Source organism: Lithobates pipiens, unplaced genomic scaffold (genome assembly GCF_037356315.1).
Source record: "Lithobates pipiens isolate NorthernLeopardFrog02 unplaced genomic scaffold, aLitPip1_a1.2 Scaffold_13, whole genome shotgun sequence".
Lineage (NCBI taxonomy): Eukaryota > Metazoa > Chordata > Amphibia > Anura > Ranidae > Lithobates > Lithobates pipiens.
The window spans coordinates 484,031,735-484,054,445 of record NW_027507718.1 but is presented as its reverse complement, the minus strand read 5'-3'; the positions used below and the strand labels follow the sequence as shown (position 1 = coordinate 484,054,445).

Genomic DNA, 22,711 nt, shown 5'->3' with positions numbered 1-22,711 from the left:
GTAAATGAATACAGAGAAAGCAAGAGAAATTTTTTACATGTGGGGGTTATTTACGAAAGCAAAATACACTTTGCACTATAAGTGCAGTCGCTGTAGATCCGAGGGGGACATGCAAGGAAAATAAACAGCATTTTAGCTTGCACACGATTGGATGATAAAATCAGCAGAGCTTCCACTCATTTCAGATCTACCCCTCAGATTTAAAGAGACTGCACTTCCAAGTGCACTTGTAGTGCAAAGTGGATTTGCCTTTCGTAAATAACCCCCATTGCGTTGCCAAATTCCCCCCAGTCTCTGCCCCTAGAGATTACATCTAATATTCCAAAACACAGTGATGAACACAAACAGAGCGGATTCTGGATGGAGGGATGTGCCATGCAATATTTTATACAATAATAAATATATATTTTTTTTCTCCACATTCCCCAGCTTAAAAATAGTGCAGGGGTTGATGTCATAATCCTGCTGACAAGAGTATGACATCACACCCTGCACTATACAAGTCAAGTTAGAGACTTAAAGTGGTGGTAATCCTCAGACATGAAATATGAACAAAGTATATCCTTCTATCATGTGTGCGTCTCTATTAAGGGCACCAAGTGTCATTTCTGTCTGCTGCATGGTTCCTCTGCTATCAGCATGAGTCACTTCTGACAAGTTCTCCTGATACCAAGAGAAAAATGGTGACAGGGGAGGAAGCTCCAGCTGATTGACAGTCTCAGCTCTGTTCCTGTGTGCTTTGCGAAGGGGGGTGTATCCCTTCCCTCCAATCACCTCTCAGAGCTCTCCTCACTGAGCTCTGCTGAGTGTAACCTCAGCTCTCAGCCCCCTTATATCTGAACTCTCTCAGCCAAGCTTTAAAAAAAAAAAATTCAGCACTTTGAACAGATGCAGAGAAGACTGCAGATAAACCGGTACAACTTACGTAGGAGGATGGGTTTCATCTCTATCACCCGAGGATAGTCCCTTCACACGGTATATGTAAAGGGTTTACAACCACTTTAAGATCCTGGGGAATGCAAAGTAGCCCAATTCTCACAAGATGACGCTGCAGCACAGTTCAGGATGGTCTTGTAAGATTTGGGTTACTCAACATTCTCCCAAGATCTGGCCAGGGAGAGAATCGTCATTCTCAACTAGGAGCTGCAGAAGTAATAAATGTGGTTCCCAGATATATTAAAGAGGAAGTAAACCCTAATGGGTTTACTTCCTCTTTGTCTCCCTGCAAAGGTAAAGCATAATGGGCTACTATGCATCGCATAGTAGCCCATTATGTGTCACTTACCTGACACAGGAGCCAGCAAAGTCGCCGCTGTCCCCTGTATCACGGAGCGTCCATTTTCTTCCGGGTATCGCTGCTCCGGCCACTCACAGCCCCGGAGCAGCGATGACGTCACTCCCACGCATGCGCACGGGAGCCGCCACTAGCAGCATATCACCATTAGCAGCGGCATCCCCAGTGCGCCGCTGTCTATGGCGCATGCGTCGTAGACAGCGGTGCCTGTCTTTTTGTAAATATCTCCTAAACCGTGTAGGTTTAGGAGATATTTCTTGGACCTACAGGTAAGCCTTTATCTAGGCTTACCTGTAGGTCAAAGTGGTTTGCATGGGTTTACAACCACTTTAAACACCTGCAATAGTTTGACAGTGAACATTAAATGGATTTAGAGGGCACCTTGCTTGGGCCACAAAAAAAAAAGAAAAAAAAAAAGTGATGACCATATACTGTACACGGTCTGTCCTGCAGGATATAAATATAGCCCTGCTGACTGCAAGTTGGCACAGAGACAATATACAAGACAGCCTAACGTTTACAGCCTGTAATCATATGATGTCTACAAACTCCCCTCTCCACACTGCTTTCCCAGATATCTGCCTGGAATCTCACATGACTTTACAGACATTGAGGGAAAGATGAAAACAAGTACCATCACCACCCTATAGGACTACTGTAGTACAAGGAAGAAGAGAAATCCTGGATGGCCACACGCCAAATTGAAACCTCTTTACTAAAAAATTTAAAAAATCCAAAGCAGTGCACCACATAGTGGGGGAAAAAAAAAAGCAAGGTTGAGACGTTCATGCTTAGCCCTGACCTCGATAGGTTATGAATAAGCACTAAAGCATGAAAAGCGTCAACCTTGCTTTTTTACCCATTGTATGGTGCACTGCCTTGGATTTTTTTTACATGTTAATAAAGAGGATTACGTTTGGAGTGCTGCCCATCCAGGGTATCTCTTGTGGCTGTACAGTACAGGGGCTCCAGAAAACAATTTACATACAATAGTTAATGCAGGATGCGTGTCCCCCACCCTCCAGCCTCTCTTATTTTGCCACACAATGCATTTACCTTCCCCACTTTCACTGGCCGCTGGTTGTCCCTCTACAGTCTCTCTTTTAGGCTGTTTGGATTCTTTCATTACTTCTGCAACTGAGGAGATTTTTAAGGGTCCAGACTTCTGCTGCTAAAAATGAAACAGTTCAAATGAAGATCAAACAGAACAGGATAACTGAAGAGCAGGTTATTCCATGTGGGGTAAAACGTAGACACAAAACAGCTTGATTTCCTTTCATATAGCTCGTGGGCTTACTGAAAGAAAATGGTTTGATTTCCAACAGCTTGGAATGGAGAAATCTTCACTACCAGATATTGGATTCAGCAGCCGTGACACCCACAGCCACCTAAAAACCAAGGGATCACGTAGATGAAAAATGTAGCATTCTAATTAAAAACAAAACCTTGAACATTGATCTCCAAACCCAATTAATCTATGCCAGCAAAAGTAAAATTCAAGCTTTTCTTTTCAACAGTATATGCCTATTGGTAACAATTGGACATAAATACGCTGAGGTAACTGTTTTTTTTGTGTGGCACATAAAGAGGCAGCTTCAGACAAAAAAAAAAAAAAAAAAAAAATGTAAGAAAAGTTAGCAGCTACAAAATATTGAAGCTGCAGACTTTTAATATTAGGATTTATATTATTTTTTAATCGGCTCGCGAGTGCTGCCGCCATTTCTTGTAAGGTTCCCTACCACGCATTTGCAGAGCACTGCGCTTTTGGGTGAAGCTCCGCTTTAAGAAGCATGCCATAGAAACTCCCACAAGCAAGGAGAAGTGGAAGAGGTTTTATTTTCAGTGTTACTTTTACATTCTCTCAGCAGTTCATCGACCCGTGCATTGGTAGCCTCCTAGCTTTCTAAAACAAATGTATGGTCATACATTTTGTGTAGACCTTGTCTACTGACCACTAGAAAAAGTAAAACTATAGGCAAAACTTTAATTTTGGATAGAACAGGGGTCTTAAACTGGCAGCCTTCCAGTTGTTGTGAAACTACAAGTCCCATGAGGAATTGCAAGGCTGACAGTTACAAAACATGACTCCCACAGGCAGAGGCATGATGGGACTTGTAGTTTCGCAACAGCTGTAGGGCCGCCAGTTTGAGACCTCGGGGATAGAGTAAAGGGAGAGAGTTATAACCCCAGTTACATTTTTTCTCTGCATCCCATTGCAGAGCTTTACCTTCACTTTCCGTCCCTTAGCCAGCAGGAAGTGAGGAGGAAACCCCTGGAAATTAAAGCGCCCCTGTCCCCATGTGCTCGCATGCAGAAGCGAACGCATATGCAAGTCCCGCCCACATATGAAAACTGTTCAAACCACACATGTGGAGGTACCGCTGCGAACGTTAGAGCGAGAGCAATAATTTTGTCTCTAGACCTTCTCTGTAACTTAAAACATGTAACCAGTAAAAAAAAAAAAAAAAAAAAAAAAAAAAAAATAATTTAAAGCATTGCCTATGGGGATTTTTAAGTAGCGACGTTTGGCACCATTCCACGAGCGTGTGCAATTTTGAAGGGTGACATGTTAGGTATCTATTTACTCAGCGTAACCTCTTCTTTCACATTATGCAAAAACATTGGGCTAAGTTTACTGTTTTTTTTTTTGTTTTTGTTTTTTTTAAGCACAAAACAGAAAAAAGCATTCGAAAAATTGCTGCGCAAATACCGTGCGTGATAAAAAGTTACCACGACCACCATTGTATTCTCTAGGGTCTTTGCTTTAAAAAAAAAAAAAAAAAAAAAAAAAAACATATATAATGTTTTGGGGTTCCATGTAATTTTCTAGCAAATAAATGATGATTTTTACATGTAGGAGAGAAATGTCAGAATTGTCCTGGGTGCTCCAGAACGCCTGATGGCGCTCCATGCATTTTGGGCCACTGTATGTGGCCACGCTGTGTAAAAATCTCACACATGTGGTATCGCCGTACTCGAGAGTAATAGCAGAATGTGTTTTGGGGTGTAATTTGTGGTATGCATTTGCTGTGTGTGAGAAAACCTGATAATATGACAATTTTGTGAAAAAAAAATAAAAAGTAATAATAATCTTGATTTTGCAAAGAATTGTAGGAAAAAATTACAACTTCAAAAACCTCCCCATGCCTCTTACTAAATACCTTGGAATGTCTTCTTTACAAAAAGGGGTCATTTGGGGGGTATTTGTACTTTTCTGGCATGTTAGGGTCTCAAGAAATGAGATACACAGTCAGTACTTCAGGTGTGATCAATTTTCAGATATTGGCACCATAGCTTGTGGACTCTATAACTTTCACAAAGACCAAATAATATCCACCAATTTGTACTTATTTTTACCAAAGATATGTAGTAGTATAAATTTTGGCCAAAATTTGAAGAAAAATGACTAATCTGCTAAATTTTATAACAGGATTTATTTTTACAGAATTTTCTGTCTTTTTCTCTTTTATAGCACAAAAAAAAATAAAAAACCCAGCGGTGATTAAATACCGCCAAAAGAAAGCTCTATTTGTGTGAAAAAAAGGACAACAATTTCATATGGGTACAGTGTTACATGATTGAGTAATTGTCATTCAAAATGTGAGAGCACCTAAAAGCTGAAAATTGGTCCGGTTATTAAGGGTGTTTAAGTGCCCAGTGGTCAAGTGGTTAAGGGAATCTCTTAGGCACCCCCAGATTACCAGAAATAGTGACCCCATTGGAAGATATTCCCCCCCCCTCTATTACTTTTCTGGGGACAACCCAAAAATTTGGGATTTTGTCTTTTACTTTCAATGATAACGGTAAACAAGACAAATAGAGAGAATGAATCTTCTTAAGGTCTAAGGTTTTAGTGTGCTAGTATGTTTAAACAATACAAGTAGAGCCACCAGTCTGACAGAACAGGATGGATTGGCAGAGTAGCGTGGACCCAATGCCTGCACCACTCTTCTAAAACTGAGAAAGCAGAGCAAATCCTGCTCCAAATTAACAAAGATCACCAACGTAATCCTCTTAACTAAGCAAATAACAGGTCTATCAGTTTTGTTAATGTCGCGCACACACACAAACCACTCACATCAGTATCCTGTGCCATTATATTGGTGTAGGAAGTTTTAAACCAATTTAACCTACAGGTAAGCCTAGATTAAGGCTTACCTGTAGGTGCAAGAAATATCTCCTTAACCTACATGGTCAAGGAGATATTTTCCTAAAAACAGGCACCGACGTCTACAGCGCAGGCGTACTGAGCATGCTGTTAGTGAAGGCGATCACTGACGGCGCGCGCGCATGCACCGGAGTGGCGTCATCGCTGCTCCAGCCAGTCACAGCGATACCCAGAAGTCACTCCGGGTATCATGGCGGCAACGGATGGGGTGAACAAGGGTCGCTTCGATCTCAGGTAAGTAATTCAAAATGAACTAGTATGCTATGCATACTAGCTCATTATGCCTTTATCCTGCAGGGCATTTTTCTTTTTTTTCTTAGAGAGGGATTGCTTCTTCTTTAAGTGCTTTGCATTTAGTGTCACTAGACCAAGCCAGGAGGGGATCACATGCTATTAGCTACTGATGACACCAGGAGAGTTCTGTCCACTTCCAATGTATCCTAGATGACAAAAAAAAAAAAAAAGAAGAAGAAGAGTAAGCCAATGCCAGACGTTTGCTTACTTGAAGCTTTATCTCCAAGGAGAGAGATATCTCCTTGGCCAGTGTGCCCTCTACTCAGAACATCGAGGTTTGATCAGTGGGACTGTGGCTCTCTGCTCATTGTGACACAGAAGTAATAGACTTGAGCTTGGAGGTTTCATCATCTAAAAGGTTCACTTGTTTTGTCCAGTGCTCCTTACTAGGACACAACAATGAGCCCATTATTCTCAGTCAGTGGGTGCCTTAACTGTAGTGATGCACCAAAATTTCAGAGGCCGAAACAGAGAAAAGGGTGCCGGATAACAGCTCTGAAATTGCACGCCATCTTACGGCGATATTACCATTCTTATGTGTTTTTCATAGGTCAGGTGACTCCAAAACCACAACATGTGTGGTATATTAGGGTGTTCTTGCTGCGTTTTCAATGCATTTCAACAGGGAGGTGTGTTTTTGGTGCATTTTTTTTTTTTTTTTTTTTTAACTGGCCAAAAATGCAGCAAACAGGATTTTTAACCCCACAAGGGAAGCACAATGAACTAGTGTGAATACATACATAGAATTTAAAGAGAAACATTTTTCTTGAGATTTTCTTGCGATAAAAGAAAAAAAAAAAAGTGCCAAAAATGGCTGACAAATTCATATTCAATTAAAAAAGTTGAATACAATTATATATAATTTTTTTTATATATGTAATTTTTGGTTTTCAGCCAAGTACATCTTGTATTTCTGGTACCAAAATTTCCATTCAGTGCAGCTCTACTTAACTGGCTTGTGGGTCCAACCGTTATTTCCTTGAATTTTTTTTTTCTAGAAGACTTCGTTTTAATCCTAAAGCTGGCCATACATGGATCAATAGTCAGCTGGTCCAGCAGGGACTTTATCAATTTTGATCCATGCAAAGAACAGTTTTCTTTGCAAAAAGATGCACCTACCTGCCTGCTCTATCTTCTTCAGCTTGTACACTGAGCTGCGCGTATGTACAGCTCAGCTTACAGCCCCGACTGTGTGCCAGGACAACCGATTCCTGCACATGAGCGACGTTATCCTGTACCAACCAATGAAGATGTCCAAAGACTGGCACATAGAAAATGATGTCAGCGAGGGATGGGACCATTGGAGTGAAGCGAAGTAATTCCTGCACATACTGCAGACGTCTATTATGCATTGTTTCTGAATGGTTTGCCCTGGCAGAGGATTAGCTATAGTGACCAATGAAGACCACTTTTAAAGCTTATTTATTGCAAGTTAACAATATGTAAAATAAATGAATGTCAATAGTCTGGCCAAAGATCTTTTAAAATATACTGTGTATTTTTATACTGTGCTGCAATTGGAGAATTTCCAAACAGAATATACTTTTATATACTTTACATATTTCCTAAATATTCATTCCAAGAAAAATAATTGGATGGTATCTTTGAATCCCTTGGAACAAGGTTCTTATTCTAAAATCCCAGAATTATGCAGAATGATTTGACTTACCGGTTTCTTTGGCAGGTTGTAGGGTGCGGGTCCTAGTGCAAGATCGAAAAGTTTGTCTGAATAAGGTATGGACTTTTCAACATTTTCACGGAACTTTGGATCCCAGTGAGCATAGAGCACGGTGCCCCCAACTCCACCTCCAGCAAACAGCAGCCCTGCGCCAACAATCTTCCCAGCTGAGGGTCTGTACAGAACAGATTGAGGATGTGAGAAGGCAACATTCCACTGCAAATTATTTGTTTATATATTATTTGGTATTTAAAAATGTAATCTCACATATACTGAATCTCTGAGCTTGTTACCCACAGACTTATCGCTATAAGTCCTAGTAGTTTTTCCTTGCATTGATTGGCATCAGCAAGTGCAGTGTAACAAGGTTGTATTAGCGGTTTGGACTGCATTTACAGTGTATGTTTTTCTTATTAATGAACCTCTCTTATTTGCTACCTTTACCGTTCACAGCAGTCTGTTGAATAAGTGCAAAAAAAAACAAATTTTTGATCGTGCCAGAAATCTTCTGTTCACTGTAGCTGCTGACTTATCAGTTAGCATTGTTCCCCCAAACACTGGATTTTATGATCATAATCACCTTTACCTATAGTTTTGTTTCTCACCCATCCGTCTCTCTCCAAGCGCTACTATACTCCTCCCCCTCTCTTCCTTTTAAAAGAAAAACTAGACCCTCATATCCTTTACAGCCAAGGAAGCTGCCATTTTAGTCTGCAGTTGCTTTGTGCTGCACGTGATCAGTTATGACATCGGCCATATGATGGCTTGATAATTTAGTTAAGAGCACAAGCAGCTGTGACAGTAATTTAAGGCATGCCTTGAATGTAACCGATTTGAGAAACCATTCAAATTGATGGGTTTAGTTCCACCTTAAATTAAAAAGTGGAACTTCACCCATAATAACTTTAGCAAGAAAGAAGCATCCTACCAAAATTAGTGTATGAATGGTCTGCAGCAGTGCTCCCGTTTCTTCTTGCTGGAGGCTGCCATTTTGCTGAAGCCCAGAGCCAAGCCCCCCCCCAAAAAAAAAGTTTAGATGTCAGTATCCCCCCCCCCCCCTTTACTTACACATCTGCAGCTCTTCACTTTCGGGTCTCGCTAGCTTTGCTGGGGCACCAGGAGACATTGGTTCCCAATGCTGTCAATCAAAGCCAGTGATGAGGGGCAGGGCCAAGTCCTGCTTTCTGTGTCAATAGCAGGAGGGCTTGCGAGTAAGCATGCACAAGTGCCCCCATGGGAAGCGGCTTCCCGTGGTGACACTGGACAGAGGAGGGGCCCAGGAGTGTAGGCAGGGGACCGAGAAGAGGAAGTTCACAGCTGCTCTGTGAAATTCCATTGCACAAAGCAGGTAAGTATTGACTTTTTTTGAATTTTTTATTATTTACCTTTACAATCACTTTAATGCAGAGAATGTATTAGGGCAAAAAGCATTTGGACTTTCGAACCACTTTAATGAGTGCATGAGATTAAGTCAACCAAGGACAGTCAATCAAGGAGGCCTGAAGTGGCCAAGGTTGGAAGAAGACAGTGGCAATGCTGGGTGCTCACAGACAAGAGCAGTGGAATTTATTTTCGCTTTAAAAAGCCAGTATGTAGATAAAGGGAAGCCGGCAGCACGATCTTCCGCAACAAATGCATCTATTAATTATGGCTAGGACTAAGGCTACACGCCAAAACGCACAAGCCCTATATTATTTTTTTACCGCACCTGGTTTAATAAAACTTGTTCATTGTGGAAAAATCGAGCTGCCGCCTTACCTTTATCTATGTTTACTTGATTGCTAGGAGGACAATACAAGCCAGTGCACCGAATGCTCGCCACCACGGGGAATTACTATAGGTGTTTTCTACTATATTTAACAAGCCAGTAGGTGATTAAAAAGGAAAACTAAAAAGATTCTGGATCAAATTTATTTTTTTCCCTCAGACAGTACAACAGTAACAGCCTGGCTTAAGGCTCACGTGACTAAAACCGCCAAAAAAAAAAAAAAAAAAAAAAAAAAACCCTCACACAACACTTGTGTATGTTCATTGCATTTTAAGCATTTGAGCTTTAACAGGTTTTCTTTATAAACATAAACAGATAGATCCTGTTCACTTGAACGTCCTAACCCACCTGCTGGCTGGTCATAGATAGCCGAGCATGGTACACACACACACACACACGATTTCATAAATTACCCAACAAATGTGTACCAAAACATTTTTTATTATAAAAATATATATATGTATATACACACACACACACACACACACACACACACACACACACACACACACGATGACTAGATAAAAGCCAGCAATAATCATGAGGGGAAAAGATAAAACCCTGCATACCTTGCAGAATAATATGTCTGCTATGTATTATAGCTGCAGGTCACAGATATAATGTAAAAGGAACAATGTAAAATCCATGCAGCAGAAAAGTTTAGCTTTGATCTTTCTGAAAATTGCATTATCTAATGTGAAAGATGGTAACATCTGACCTGACAAGACCGGTCCCTTCAGTGACAAAAACTTAGAGTGACAGATCCTAAACCTGTGTACACCTCTCAAATAATTACAAGTGGAAAATCCTAAGGGCCCATATCATTTGATAATCTATTTGTTAACTTTCGAGAGCCGATCACAACAGTTAATGCAAAAATAACCAAATGGAAGAGGAAAATTTGAGAAAAATAAATAAAAAAATCAAGTGACCAAGACTACGCATGCTCGGAAGTGAAAGAATCCAATACACTATATAACTTTCGAGAATTGTCATAACTTTAGTAACCTCTTCTAGCATGCAAAAAAAAAAAAAAAAAAAGCCGCCAAGCAATCATTTGTTTGATTGTCGGTGGCAACATATAGATCAAAATTCAGCTGTTTCCTGATGAACTGGCTGAATTTTGATCAATGTCCAGCTTTAATCACACTTGTAAAGCCTTGTACACACGATCAGATTTTGGCACGACTGGTCATCCGTTTTTTTATGTTGCATGCTAGTCTCACGTCAAAAGAGAAGAGGTTAATCAAAATACGTAAATTCTCGTACAACAGAATACAACTTCAGAAGTGGCATAACGTGTTCAATGGTTTTGTATGTATTCTTTAAGTTTCTGAGCATGCGTAGTCTTGCTCTTACAATATTTTTTGTATACAAAAAAAAATAACAAAAAAAGAAAAAACGGTACTAATTAAATGAAAATCAGGCATTAAGTTCATGTACGACAAAAATGTTATAGCCTGTACATCCAGCTTTTGTCGAACAAAAAATAAATAATGGAATCGGCTGTAAAAAGCAACGTACTAACATTCCGAAAATCGCCGGACGACATTTTACTTCCGATATTCATAGGCTTAAGGCAGGTAGTCTGACTAGTTAATATTTGTGCTTATTACAAGATATAGAATACCAGAAGAAGTGAGAGAAGCAGCCTAAACCCCCACCTGTGGGATCAGAACATGAATGGAATAAGTCTTACCCAGGGGCTTCAGTAGCGTATGCTCTGGCAACAGGCAGGGGGTGGAGTGATGTCTTAATACGCAGGCACTCCTATAAAACAGAATTACAGAAAATTACATGTAAATGTTAACTGAATGACATTTAGTTTGCTAAAAGCATTGGATCATGAAAATAACACTTTGTTTTTTTTTTTCCTCAAATAAAACATTTTTACCTGTCTGACAGTGTTGTCACCCCAAAAACCAGAGTTAGACTTACTGGTAAATCTGTTTCTAGGAGACGACAACACTAGAGAGATAGGCTCCGCCTCTGGAGGCAGGAAACACAAAATTTAAATCCATAACTCTGCCCCAGTCTTTATCCGACAATTTCCCCGGAACGGCTTCTGAAACAAAAAACACTCGCCAGTCTTTGGCCCGCACCGTCTTGTAAAAACTCCAAGATGGCCAGCATACTTGCAGACTCCTTCCTGGTATCTAACCATGAACAGAAAACTTTCCAAAATTTAACATAAATTGTTTCGGTTACCTTCTTTATACTAGAAAGAATTGTTTACCAACCTGTCCGAGAGCCCCTTAGACTTCAGGAGGCTTTCCTCAGACACCAAGCTGACCATTTCAGGGTCTGTATTTTTGGTACTAGAACTGGGCCCAGAGAGATCAGATCCTTCCTCTCGGGCAGCATGAGAGGAGGTTCCTCTGCCACGTGTAACAGCGTGGAAAACCAAGGCCTCTTCAGCCAATACGGGACCACTAGGATCATTGTGCGCTCTTGAACAAACTTCATCAGGACCAGGGGAAAAAGATTGAATGTAGTTTATCTCCTTGGCCCCTATTTCTCTTTCTAGCGAGAAGTACACTGGAACCTTGGCATTTGATTTTTTGGTGAACAAATCCACCTCTGGAATGCCTCATTTCTCTACCGTTAACTGGAAAATGTCCCTGTTTAGTGACCATTCTGACTCGTACACTTGGTGCCAACACAGAAAGTCTGCCAGATGATTTTTCCCTCCCTTTAGATCAGGGATCTCAAACTGGTGGCCCTCCAGCTGTTGCGAAACTACAAGTCCCATCATGCCTCTGCCTGTGGGAGTCATGCTTGTAATGATCATCCTTGCCATGCCTCATGGGACTTGTAGTTTCACAACAGCTGGGGGGCCACCAGTTTAAGACCCCTGCTTTAGATGGAATGCAGATATTGACTTCAGGTGCCTCTCGGCCCAAGAAAAAGACTGATTAAGGACAGACACCTTGTTCCCCCTTGTTTGTTTAAATAAGAGACTGCTACCACACTGTCCGAGAGGACTTGTACGTGGTGACTTTTCAGCTCTCTGGCAAATGCCCTTAGCACTACCAGATAGCTTGCAACTCCCTCCAGTTGGCTGATCTTTGGGACTGTGTTTTCTCCCAGCGTCCTTGGGCTACTCTTGACCCCCAGTGGGTGCCCCCCTGGCCATGATGATGCGGACGGACACCGGAAAAGACCATAATAGACCCTGCACAAGGTTTTCTTTGTTCCTCCACCACCACAGAGACTTCTTGGTCTTTGGAGATAGGCAGAAGGTCGTGTCCAGCGAATCCTGCACTCCGTTCCAGCTGTTTAGGATATTAGTCTGGAGACACCTGAAATGGGCCCTTGCCCATGGTACTGCAAGGATTGTTGCTGCCAGGAGACCCGACATGGAAACTGCCAGATTGTTCTGAAAAAAGGCTGCCGTCACCTTCACCTTTTCTACTTTCTCCTCTGTGAGATAGATCTTCTGCATCACCAAGAAGCCAAAAGTACTGTAAGGCCTGTAGTTTGACTTCTCCCTGTTTAATCAACCACCCCAGCTTTTCCAGAAAGGACAATAGGGAAAAATAAGATTGCGCTATGGACAAATTTACCTGTTCACCAGACAGGTTAAAAAATAACTAAAATGAAGTGAACTATAAGGGGTTAAAGCTGCCTGTGCTTGAAACCTATCCCTATAAATGGGAATAGGCTAGAAATCTGAAAAGTAAATTGAGCTTTGGCGCTAAAACCTTTTTGTGTACTATAAATATAAATGCTGATACTCTGAAGAGTTAAACGAGACCTAATGTGGAAATCTCCCAAACTCCACTATATGCGTGATATTTAACGAATTACGTGAAACAAAAAATAAATATATAAATGAAATGTGTGTCTATTATCTTACAACACAAACATGCACATGTGTAGTGAAAAATATGGTTAATCTGTCACAATTAAAAATATTAGGTGCTTTAGTGGAAAATCATATGCGAGCCAAAAATTATGCTCAAAATCCTCAAAAGTGACAATCAGAAAAGCATTGTGAAAATACCAAGTAAAAACAACAAAAAATCATATAATGTCCAACTAAAAATATTTTTTCAAAATCGCATCATCTAGTTGCTGGAAAAACGCATGGAACTTTTATCAGATGAGGAAGGTGAAGCAAGGTGACTGGTGTAAAAGGGTTGAATGCATTCCTCTCCGGTGCGCCACTCTGTGTTAGAAAAGAGATATATATATGCGCTCACCAGACACCAAACCCTCAATGGGTTAACCGAACAGTCACAGTATGAGCCACTGTGCAGCTTTCTTAGGGCTCTGCCTCCGCTGTGCTGTGGGGATATTTTGCACTCTTCCTTCCGTAAATAGTCCGTTTAGCGTTTATACATAAAGGGAAACAGAAGTACAGCCATAGTGCAATACTGTTGTATGAACGTTCTTGTTTATTTAAAATCAGGTTACTCACAAAGTCCGAAAAGACAAATCGCTATGAAATTGATTGCGCCGGCGTTGCTGCTTGAATAACAGTGTAAGGTGCACGTCCTAGGCCACGCCACGCGTGGCCTAGGACGTGCACCTTACACTGTTATTCAAGCAGCAACGCCGGCGCAATCAATTTCATAGCGATTTGTCTTTTCAGACTTTGTGAGTAACCTGATTTTAAATAAACAAGAACGTTCATACAACAGTATTGCACTATGGCTGTACTTCTGTTTCCCTTTATGTATAAACGCTAAACGGACTATTTACGGAAGGAAGAGTGCAAAATATCCCCACAGCACAGCGGAGGCAGAGCCCTAAGAAAGCTGCACAGTGGCTCATACTGTGACTGTTCGGTTAACCCATTGAGGGTTTGGTGTCTGGTGAGCGCATATATATATCTCTTTTCTAACACAGAGTGGCGCACCGGAGAGGAATGCATTCAACCCTTTTACACCAGTCACCTTGCTTCACCTTCCTCATCTGATAAAAGTTCCATGCGTTTTTCCAGCAACTAGATGATGCGATTTTGAAAAAATATTTTTAGTTGGACATTATATGATTTTTTGTTGTTTTTACTTGGTATTTTCACAATGCTTTTCTGATTGTCACTTTTGAGGATTTTGAGCATAATTTTTGGCTCGCATATGATTTTCCACTAAAGCACCTAATATTTTTAATTGTGACAGATTAACCATATTTTTCACTACACATGTGCATGTTTGTGTTGTAAGATAATAGACACACATTTCATTTATATATTTATTTTTTGTTTCACGTAATTCGTTAAATATCACGCATATAGTGGAGTTTGGGAGATTTCCACATTAGGTCTCGTTTAACTCTTCAGAGTATCAGCATTTATATTTATAGTACACAAAAAGGTTTTAGCGCCAAAGCTCAATTTACTTTTCAGTTTTCCAGAAAGGAAATGCCACCCACAGATCTCCTTGTAATCGGGGCGTGGAGGGTGCAAAAAATAAAAGGTCATCCAAGTATCTAAATATTAGTCTCAGGAGGGCCAGCGCCTCCGCCAGGATTTTTGTGAGAATCCTGGGGGATGAGGACAGGCCAAATGGCAGGGCCCCGAAATGAAAACGTAGGACCTGCTTTCAACACTTGATGTCCACCCTCAAAAATGTTTGAGATTCTTCGTGGATCGTGACGTGTAAATAAGTGTCCCTCAGATCAAAGGAGGCCATGAAGCAATCTGGGGGAAGATTTGACTTCACCGTAAAGATTGTTTCCATCCGAAATTTCTTGTAGATCACCCATTTGTTCAGTAACTTCAAATTCGGTATTAGGCGGAATTGGCCCGACACTTTCCTTACTACAAAAACGTAAAAAAAGAAAAAAGAAAAAAAAAAAGAAATTGCGTTTTTCTCCCACCAACCCCCCCCCCCCCCCCCCTCGCTGTGGCACTGGAATAAGAACGACTGGTCTAGCAAGTTGCCAATTTGTGACAACAAGGCTGTCGACTTCTGAGGATCTCTCGGAGGCGTGGTTACGAACGTCTTTGCGGGCAGAGTGCCCCTGAACTGGATTCAATAGCCTTCCCCGCATTTGGGGGTAGTCTTTTCCCACTGTGGGGGGAACTAGCCCAATCTCCCTCCCACAGGAACTAGGTCACTGGGATTTTGTGGTTTTCTTAGGAGAACAAAACAGGACACCTTCCTGCTTCCCCACTGTTTCTTAGGAGGTTGACCCTTTAAGTGTCTGCCCCTGTGAGGGCCCTTGTCTTTGGGGGCGAACAAAACGTTTCCCCGGGCTTTCTTATTTTTACTAGGAAAGGCCTTTTTCTTGTTGGCAGTACAGTCTAGAACTTGGCCAAACAAGAGGTTTCTTGTAATGTGATGCCACACAGCCTAACTTTTGAGGCCGGGTCCCCCCGACCAGGAGTTTAACAATAAAGCCCTACAAGAGGAATTTACTAGGGCAGCGGTCTTTGCCGATAGCTTGATCGACTCTGACGACGCGTTTACCATATAACCTGCCGCCTTGTGCAGCATGTGAAGGGAATCAAGAATTTCCTTTCCGGAGGTCCCACTTTCCAAATTGCCTTGCAACTGATTCAGCCAGACCTCCAAATTACGAGCTACTATTGTTGTAGCCATTGCTGGTTTTAAATTTGGCCACTTCCCATGCCTCACACTGCCGTGTTTATAGCCAAACACGGCAGTGTGAGGCATAAACAGCTGGTGAGTGTGTGCACATAAGGGGATTGATGTCACAGTCACGGTGGTGTGGTAGAGGAGTGTTCCTGGAAGTTTTTATGAATAATAATTGATTATTGATTCACTGGTCACGAACTAATGAACGTTGGACTTTTTGTGTTTAAAAACTGGACACTTTAGAGCCGGTTCACACTGCGGGCGATGCGAGGCAACACGACTTGCCTCGCCTCGATCTGACAAGTCGCCCCCGTTCTGTACAATGGAACCGTTCTGAGAGGAGCGACTCGAGTCGCTCCGACTCAGAAAAAAGGTTCCTGTACTACTTTCGGGCGACCTCGGGGCGACTTGCATTGACTTCTATACAGAAGTCATCTGCAAGTTGCCGCTGAGGTCGCGGCGAGGCAAGTCGGTGTCGCCTCGCATCGCCTGCAGTGTGAACCGGCCCTTATTCATTCATATAATTTGTTGCATCTATTCACTTCACAGGGTGTTGCTATTATAGTCTAAAGTGGTAACAATCAATGTTATTTATATACTTTATTGGATACATTTTAGTTGAGAGTGTATATCATTAGCATATTCACTGAGTATTTAGCGCCGCTCATTCTACACTGCTTGGTAGGATTTTTGCACTTCAGATTTACTGCTGTGAATCTCAAGAAAACAGAGCCAAAAAGTTTAATTTTACGACGTCAGTGTAAGCTTATAATTTTCTACCGTTGAGTTCATGAATTTCCTCTTAAAAAACAGTGTGGGTTTAAAGCGTGTGCAAAGCCCAAACTACGGTTTTAGTTTAATTTTTTCTCTCTGTTTTTATATGTTCCCTCCCGCTACTTGTAAAAGCAATCCAGCGGCTAGTAAGTCGCTTTGTTTTTACAAGAGAGTGAACTGTCTGCTCTAAACCCTGCTGCTTGCTCACAGCGGGGCTAAATGTAAAAAAGAAACAACTTGCCCACAACCCAGAACTGAATATCCCTGTCGCCAGGAGATAGGAATTGAACATCCTTGTAATGAATAGGCTGCCTTGAAGAACTTCACATTTGGAACACTCATACTTGGGGTGGAATATGCAACATGTTCCAGCTCCTGCATCCTCTTCCCCAATGCCCCCGTCTCCCTGTGACAGTGGGTGGGGGTTCCTCTCCCGGCACACACTGTTACAATTAAAAACAAATGTGGGTGTGCAGGGCTCTAACCACCCGGTTGTGTCATTCATTCACCGAGTTCTGTGCATTAATTAACTGCAAGTACCATCTGCTGCCACGGCCAATGGCTTGTTGTTCTCAATGAACTATGGGGGTGCTGGTGAGCGCTCTTGTAGTTCATCAATTCTTCCTGCCTCTAGTAACTGTCTGCCTAAATGGAAGGTAAGAGCAGACAGCCGACTGGGTGTCTGCTGGAGCCTGGCATTGCACCCAGGATCTGCTGATCACAGGTACAAAGCTTTACATGCACATTATGTGCTTTTATTATTTAATTATTTTTTTTTATTTTTTTTTTAGAAAAGGTGAACTTATCCTTCAGGCTGGATTAACACTATTGCAAATTGGATGTGGGTTTCCCCAATTCGCATAGCAAGAGATTGTGACTGGCTCTCACATCTCAGGAGTGGCTCCGGTGCGAATTGCACAGGGGTCCGGTGTGTCTTTTGGTCTGAATTCAGGCAAAAATTTGGGCCGAAATTGGACCTGAACCGGTGAATGGAAACACACCGGACCCCCTGCTGAGAGCAGCATTTCTCAATTCCAGTCCTCAAAGCACCCTAACAGGTCATGTTTTCAGGCTTTCCATTATTTTGCCCAGGTGATTTGATCAGTTTCACTGCCTTAGTAATTACCATCTGAGGGAAAACATGGCCTGTTGGGGCGCCTTGAGGACTGGCGTTCAGAAACACTTCTCTAGTGTGAACCCAGCCTTAATGCAATGCATGCACGCCGATTGCCTCTTTGGCTGGGGGGGGGGGGGTAAATCAGGATAATTTTTTTCCCCCCGGTGAGCAAATTGGATCCTGCTTTATTGGGGGGGGTGCCCTCTCTATCAGCTGTGGGTATAGGACTGTGTATATGGGGGTTTTCAATTTGTGATTCTTTTTTTTTTCCTGTGGGTTGGACTGAATGTTATTTCAACTAGATTAACTATGTGAACGTGTGCTGTAACGTGTTAGAAAACCTGCATTAGCGTGTGCCATTTGAACACTTATGCGTAAATTAACTCTGAAAACATTTTCAGACAGTGGTAAACGTTTCACTGGCAGGAGTAATAGTGAGGTAGGAAAGAATTTGTGGCGGAATAGCTTGGCAAGAAGCACATTAATTATGCATACATGCTCACTGAGCCACACACAAGTCAGATGACCAGGAACATTTCCAGGCAAGCAGATGATATAGATTACATGAAATACGGCAAAAGAACTGGCATGGCTGAGTAAAAGGCATCACAGCCAAGGAAGTCCTTTTCTTGGAGAAGACATTCTTTCTCTCTCTAGTGACTCACATGTTCCATGGATGGTTTTTTAACACAGGAGACTAAATATTGTGAGTAAAGAGCAAAAATGGTTTTGGGTGAATTTATATACCTAACCTAACCATCTGCCCCCTGGATCCTATTCCCTCTCAAACACTACGGTCGCCATCTGACTATCCTACACTCTCTAACTCACATCTTCAATCTCTCTCTCACCTCTGGCATTTTCCCCAATGCTCTAAAACATGCACTGGTCACCCCATACTTAAAAAGCCATCCTTGGACCCTACCAATCTTAACAACCTACGCCCTATCTCCTTGCTCCCATTTTCCTATAAACTCCTTGAATGCCTGGTTTACAACCAACTGAGCGACTACCTCATTAAAAACAACCTTCTTGTTTCCCTTCAATCTGGATTTCACCCTCAACACTCAACAGAAACTGCTCTTTTAAAACTCACAAATGACCTACTAACTGCAAAAACCAACGGACACTATTCTGTACTCCTACTTCCCCTCCTCAAAAAACGTTACTCCCTTGGTCTCCGTGACTGTGCTCTTCAGTGGCTCTCATCCTACCTGTCCCAACGCACCTTCAGTCTCACTTACAATTCTACTTCCTCCACTCCTCTTCCCTTCTCTATCGGGGTCCCCCAAGGTTCTGTTCTTAGACCTTTTATTTTCAATCTACACCTCTTCCCTGGGTCAGCTGATAGCCTCTCACGGCTTTCAATATCATTTTTACGCTGATGACACACAAATCTATCTCTCCACCCCTCAACTCATTCCATCAGTCTCCTCACACATCAACTTACTAACAGACATATCTGTATGGATGTCACAACACTTCCTTAAATTCAACTTGTCCAAAACCGAACTTATATTTCCTCCCCCACTCACCTCTTCCCCCGACTTCTCTGTCAAGAGTAATGGCACAACCATCCACCCATCCCCACATGTCAGGGTACTAGGTGTTATCCTGGACTCTGAACTCTCCTTTCAGCCCCACATCCAATCACTTTCCAAAGCTTGCCCCCTCAACCTCCGCAACATCTCTAAACTACGTCCCTTTCTAACCAAGGAAACCACAAAGCTCCTGATTCACTCCCTGGTTATCTCTCACCTTGACTACTGCAACTCCCTCCTCATTGGTTCACCTTTAAATAGACTATCCCCCCTTCAGTCCATCATGAATGCTGCTGCCAGACTCATCCACCTTACAAACCGCACAGTGTCTGCAACCCCACTCTGCCAATCCCTCCATTGGCTGCCACTTGCCCAACAAATTAAATTCAAAATACTAACACTTACTTACAAAGCCATCCACAACTCTGCCCCCAGCTACATCACTAGCCTAGTCTCAAAATACCAACCGAATCGCCCACTTCATTCCTCCCAAGGCCTCCTGCTCTCTAGCTCCCTCATCACCTCCTCCCATATCCGCCTCCAGGACTTCTCCCGAGCCTCGTCCATCCTCTGGAACTCACTACCCCAATCTGTCAGACTGTCTCCAAATGTATCCATTTTTAGGCGATCCCTGAAAACTTTCCTCTTCAGAGAAGCCTATCCTGCCTCCATCTAACAACTGCACTATTTTCTCCATTAGCTCATCCCCCACAGCTATTACCCTTTTGTATAACTTGACCCTCCCTCCTAGATTGTAAGCTCTAACGAGCAGGGCCCTCTGATTCCCTCTGTCTTGAATTGTATTGTATTGTAATGTCTACCCTAATGTTGTAAAGTGCTGCGTAAACTGTCGGCGCTATATAAATCCAGTATAATAATAATAAAAAAATGCAAAATGTTTGTTTGTTTTTTTGGATAGAGGAGAGAGTGATTAGAAGGCTGTTCTGTTTTTTTTTTTTTTTTTGCTGTGCCACCCATTAAGAAAATTCACAGTCTATTTGTTCTGTTAATCGTTAAAAGTAAAAGTAAAATCCCACATTTTGGGTTGTTCCTAGAAAAGTAATACAGGAAATCTTCCAACGGGAGTTCTGGTGACTTTGGGGTCCCTAAGCTCCCTTAATTTTCCGGCATTCCCTCTCACTTTTTTGGCTATGGGACAGGAAATGAAGGAAAATCTCTGCAATGGGGCACAGATTGAAAAAAAAAAAAAATAATTGTCAGGGTTAATAACCCTCCCTTACTCTATCCAAAACGGAAAAAAAGTTTTGCCTACAGTTCAACTTTAAGGCTGCGGTGTCAGCAGCCATCGCCTTCTCGCAGTAAATCCTAATCTGAAAACCTCCCAGAGATCACATTATCCTACCCTGCCTTGTTGCTAGAACGTTGCTAAGACGCTCCTCGCTGTTACTGTTCACTTCCACCATCGCAAAAGCAAACTCTCTCTCTTAGACTCCTTCCACACAGGTAGTTTTCAAGAGTTTTAGCGCTAAAAATAGTGCCTATAAACTGCCTCTGATGCCTTCCCGGTGTGAAAGCCCGAGTGCTTTCACACTGGGCGGTGTGATTGTGGGAAGGGGAATAAATATCCTGCAAGCCGTATCTTTGGGGCGGGGGATAAGCCACTCCTACACCACCTCTGCGCACTGGAATGATTGGGCAGCACTTCCAAAGCGCTACAACACAGGCGCTTTTAACCCCTTCTTGGGGGTTAAAAGCACCCCACTAGTGGCCGAAAAGCGCTGCTTAAACAGCAGTAAAGCACCGTTAAAACTAGCAGTGCTTTACCGCTAACAGACTTGCCGCCCCAGTGTGAAAGAAGCCTTAATCAAACCCCTCACATGCCCCTGTAGATAAAAACAAACTGCAGCTTCAACCAAAGTTGAATAATGCCCTTGCTATAGGTGTAGGCCCTATACATATATCATGGAGCCTGACCGGAAGTCTCCCAGAGAGACACCTAGCTGTCCCTGTTCACCTCGACTATCACAGGAGGGAGATCGCTCTTGGAATCAGTCCCCCTCACATCGTTGTTCTCTACCTCCGACGCAGTAGCTTTGAGCTCAGTGTTTGAGAGCTGAATCCTGTGCTGCTGGAGGTGAGCAGTAAGTGTCCATTTACACTTGTGTGATTTCCACTGTGACTTTACGGTGCAAATTGAGCAACTTTGGATGAGTGCGACTTTGTGGACAGTTCGGGTGAGGGTATTGCGGGCACCCTGGACAGGTAAATGTCCTTATTTTAAAAAGTCAGCAGCTGTAGTATTTGCAGCGAACAATTTATTTACTTTAACTTATTTTAAAGGCAGAACTCAGCTTTAAAAGAAAAGAAACCTGCATCCCCCTCAATCCATACCAGGCCCTTCAGGTCTGGTATGGATTTTAAGGGAAACACCATGGCAAAACGTAAAAAAAAAAAAAAAAAAGCCTTGGGGGTCTTCCCTAAAATACACATCAGACCCTTACCCGAGAATGAAGCCTGGTAGGTCTAGAAATGGGGGGGGGGGGGGGGGATGAGTGAGCGCCCCCCTCCTGAACCATACCAGGCCACATGCCCTCAACATGGAGGGGGCACCCTCCCCTCTTCCCAAAGCACCTTGCCCCCATATTGATAGAGGCAAGGGCCTCTTTCCCACAACCCTGGCCAGTGGTTGTGGGGGGGTCATCAGAATCTGGAACCCCCTTTAGTAAGAGGGAACCCAGATACCCCCCATGTGAAGGAGTATGGGGGGGGTCCAAAGTCGCACAAGTGTGACTGGGGCCTAACAGCTGGAAGAGTCTTAGCAACGTCCTTAGCAACAAAAGTAGTATGGGATGATGCCGGAGTTCGGGGATTGGTGATCTGCTTTCATCACTTGACAAACTCAGGAATAAAAGGTGAATGATTGGTGCACATGGGCACAGCGGTATCTGTCACTTCCAGACTGCTGTACAATGCTGAGATAAGGAGGGCCGGGCTCTGACTAAGGCCTGAGACTGGGAGGGACACTCGGCAAGGTCACGTCCTCCTGGGGCCGGTGTCACAGGAGAGCTGCACAGCCTCCCAGGCACTGATCACCCTCCTATGGTACAACACACACACTGCGCTCCCCTCCTCCTCCCACTGATCACCCCGCACTGCTCATCCCAGCATCTGTCCTCTGGATTCTCCCCGCTGCCCACTACATGACCTAAACCAACACTGCACTTCCATTGGCTGAGCCACACGCCCATCCATTCCAATCCGCATGCCATTTGACAACAGACCACGTCGCTCGCGGCGCGTCCCGCCCCCATACGCTGACAAAGTTGAAAGGTCACCACCGTGAAAGCTGACTGGTCGGAGCGACTAAGGCTGCGCGCTGTCATTGGTCGCTCTGGTATAACGGCGAGCTCCAATTGGCTACAGCAAAAGTCTTCTAGTCCCGCAGCCTCTGACAGAAAGCCCTGTGCCCTTGCAATGCCGGTATAGACCGAATAGGCCTAGCTGTCGCTTCAGGAGTCTCACACATACACCGTACACAGCGGTCTGTACTGTCAGTGAAACGCCCGCC

General features: G+C 43.0%; 1 protein-coding gene across 4 annotated transcripts in view; it reads right to left on the bottom strand.

Moving 5' to 3' along the window:
• Positions 1-22,711, bottom strand: part of IMMT (inner membrane mitochondrial protein) — a 51,199-nt gene that overhangs the window by 28,277 nt on the left and 211 nt on the right. For 2 of the 4 annotated variants that reach the window (XM_077477976.1, XM_077477979.1), the window contains exons 2-4: positions 10,902-10,972; positions 7,426-7,609; positions 2,351-2,462 (exon numbers count right to left, since the gene is read on the bottom strand). In XM_077477976.1, the coding sequence (XP_077334102.1) occupies positions 2,351-2,462; positions 7,426-7,609; positions 10,902-10,972 (367 nt within the window). Of the gene's footprint in view, positions 1-2,350; positions 2,466-7,425; positions 7,610-10,901; positions 10,973-22,711 lie in introns of all 4 variants that reach the window. The other 2 variants (XM_077477975.1, XM_077477977.1) reach the window with 1 other exon arrangement.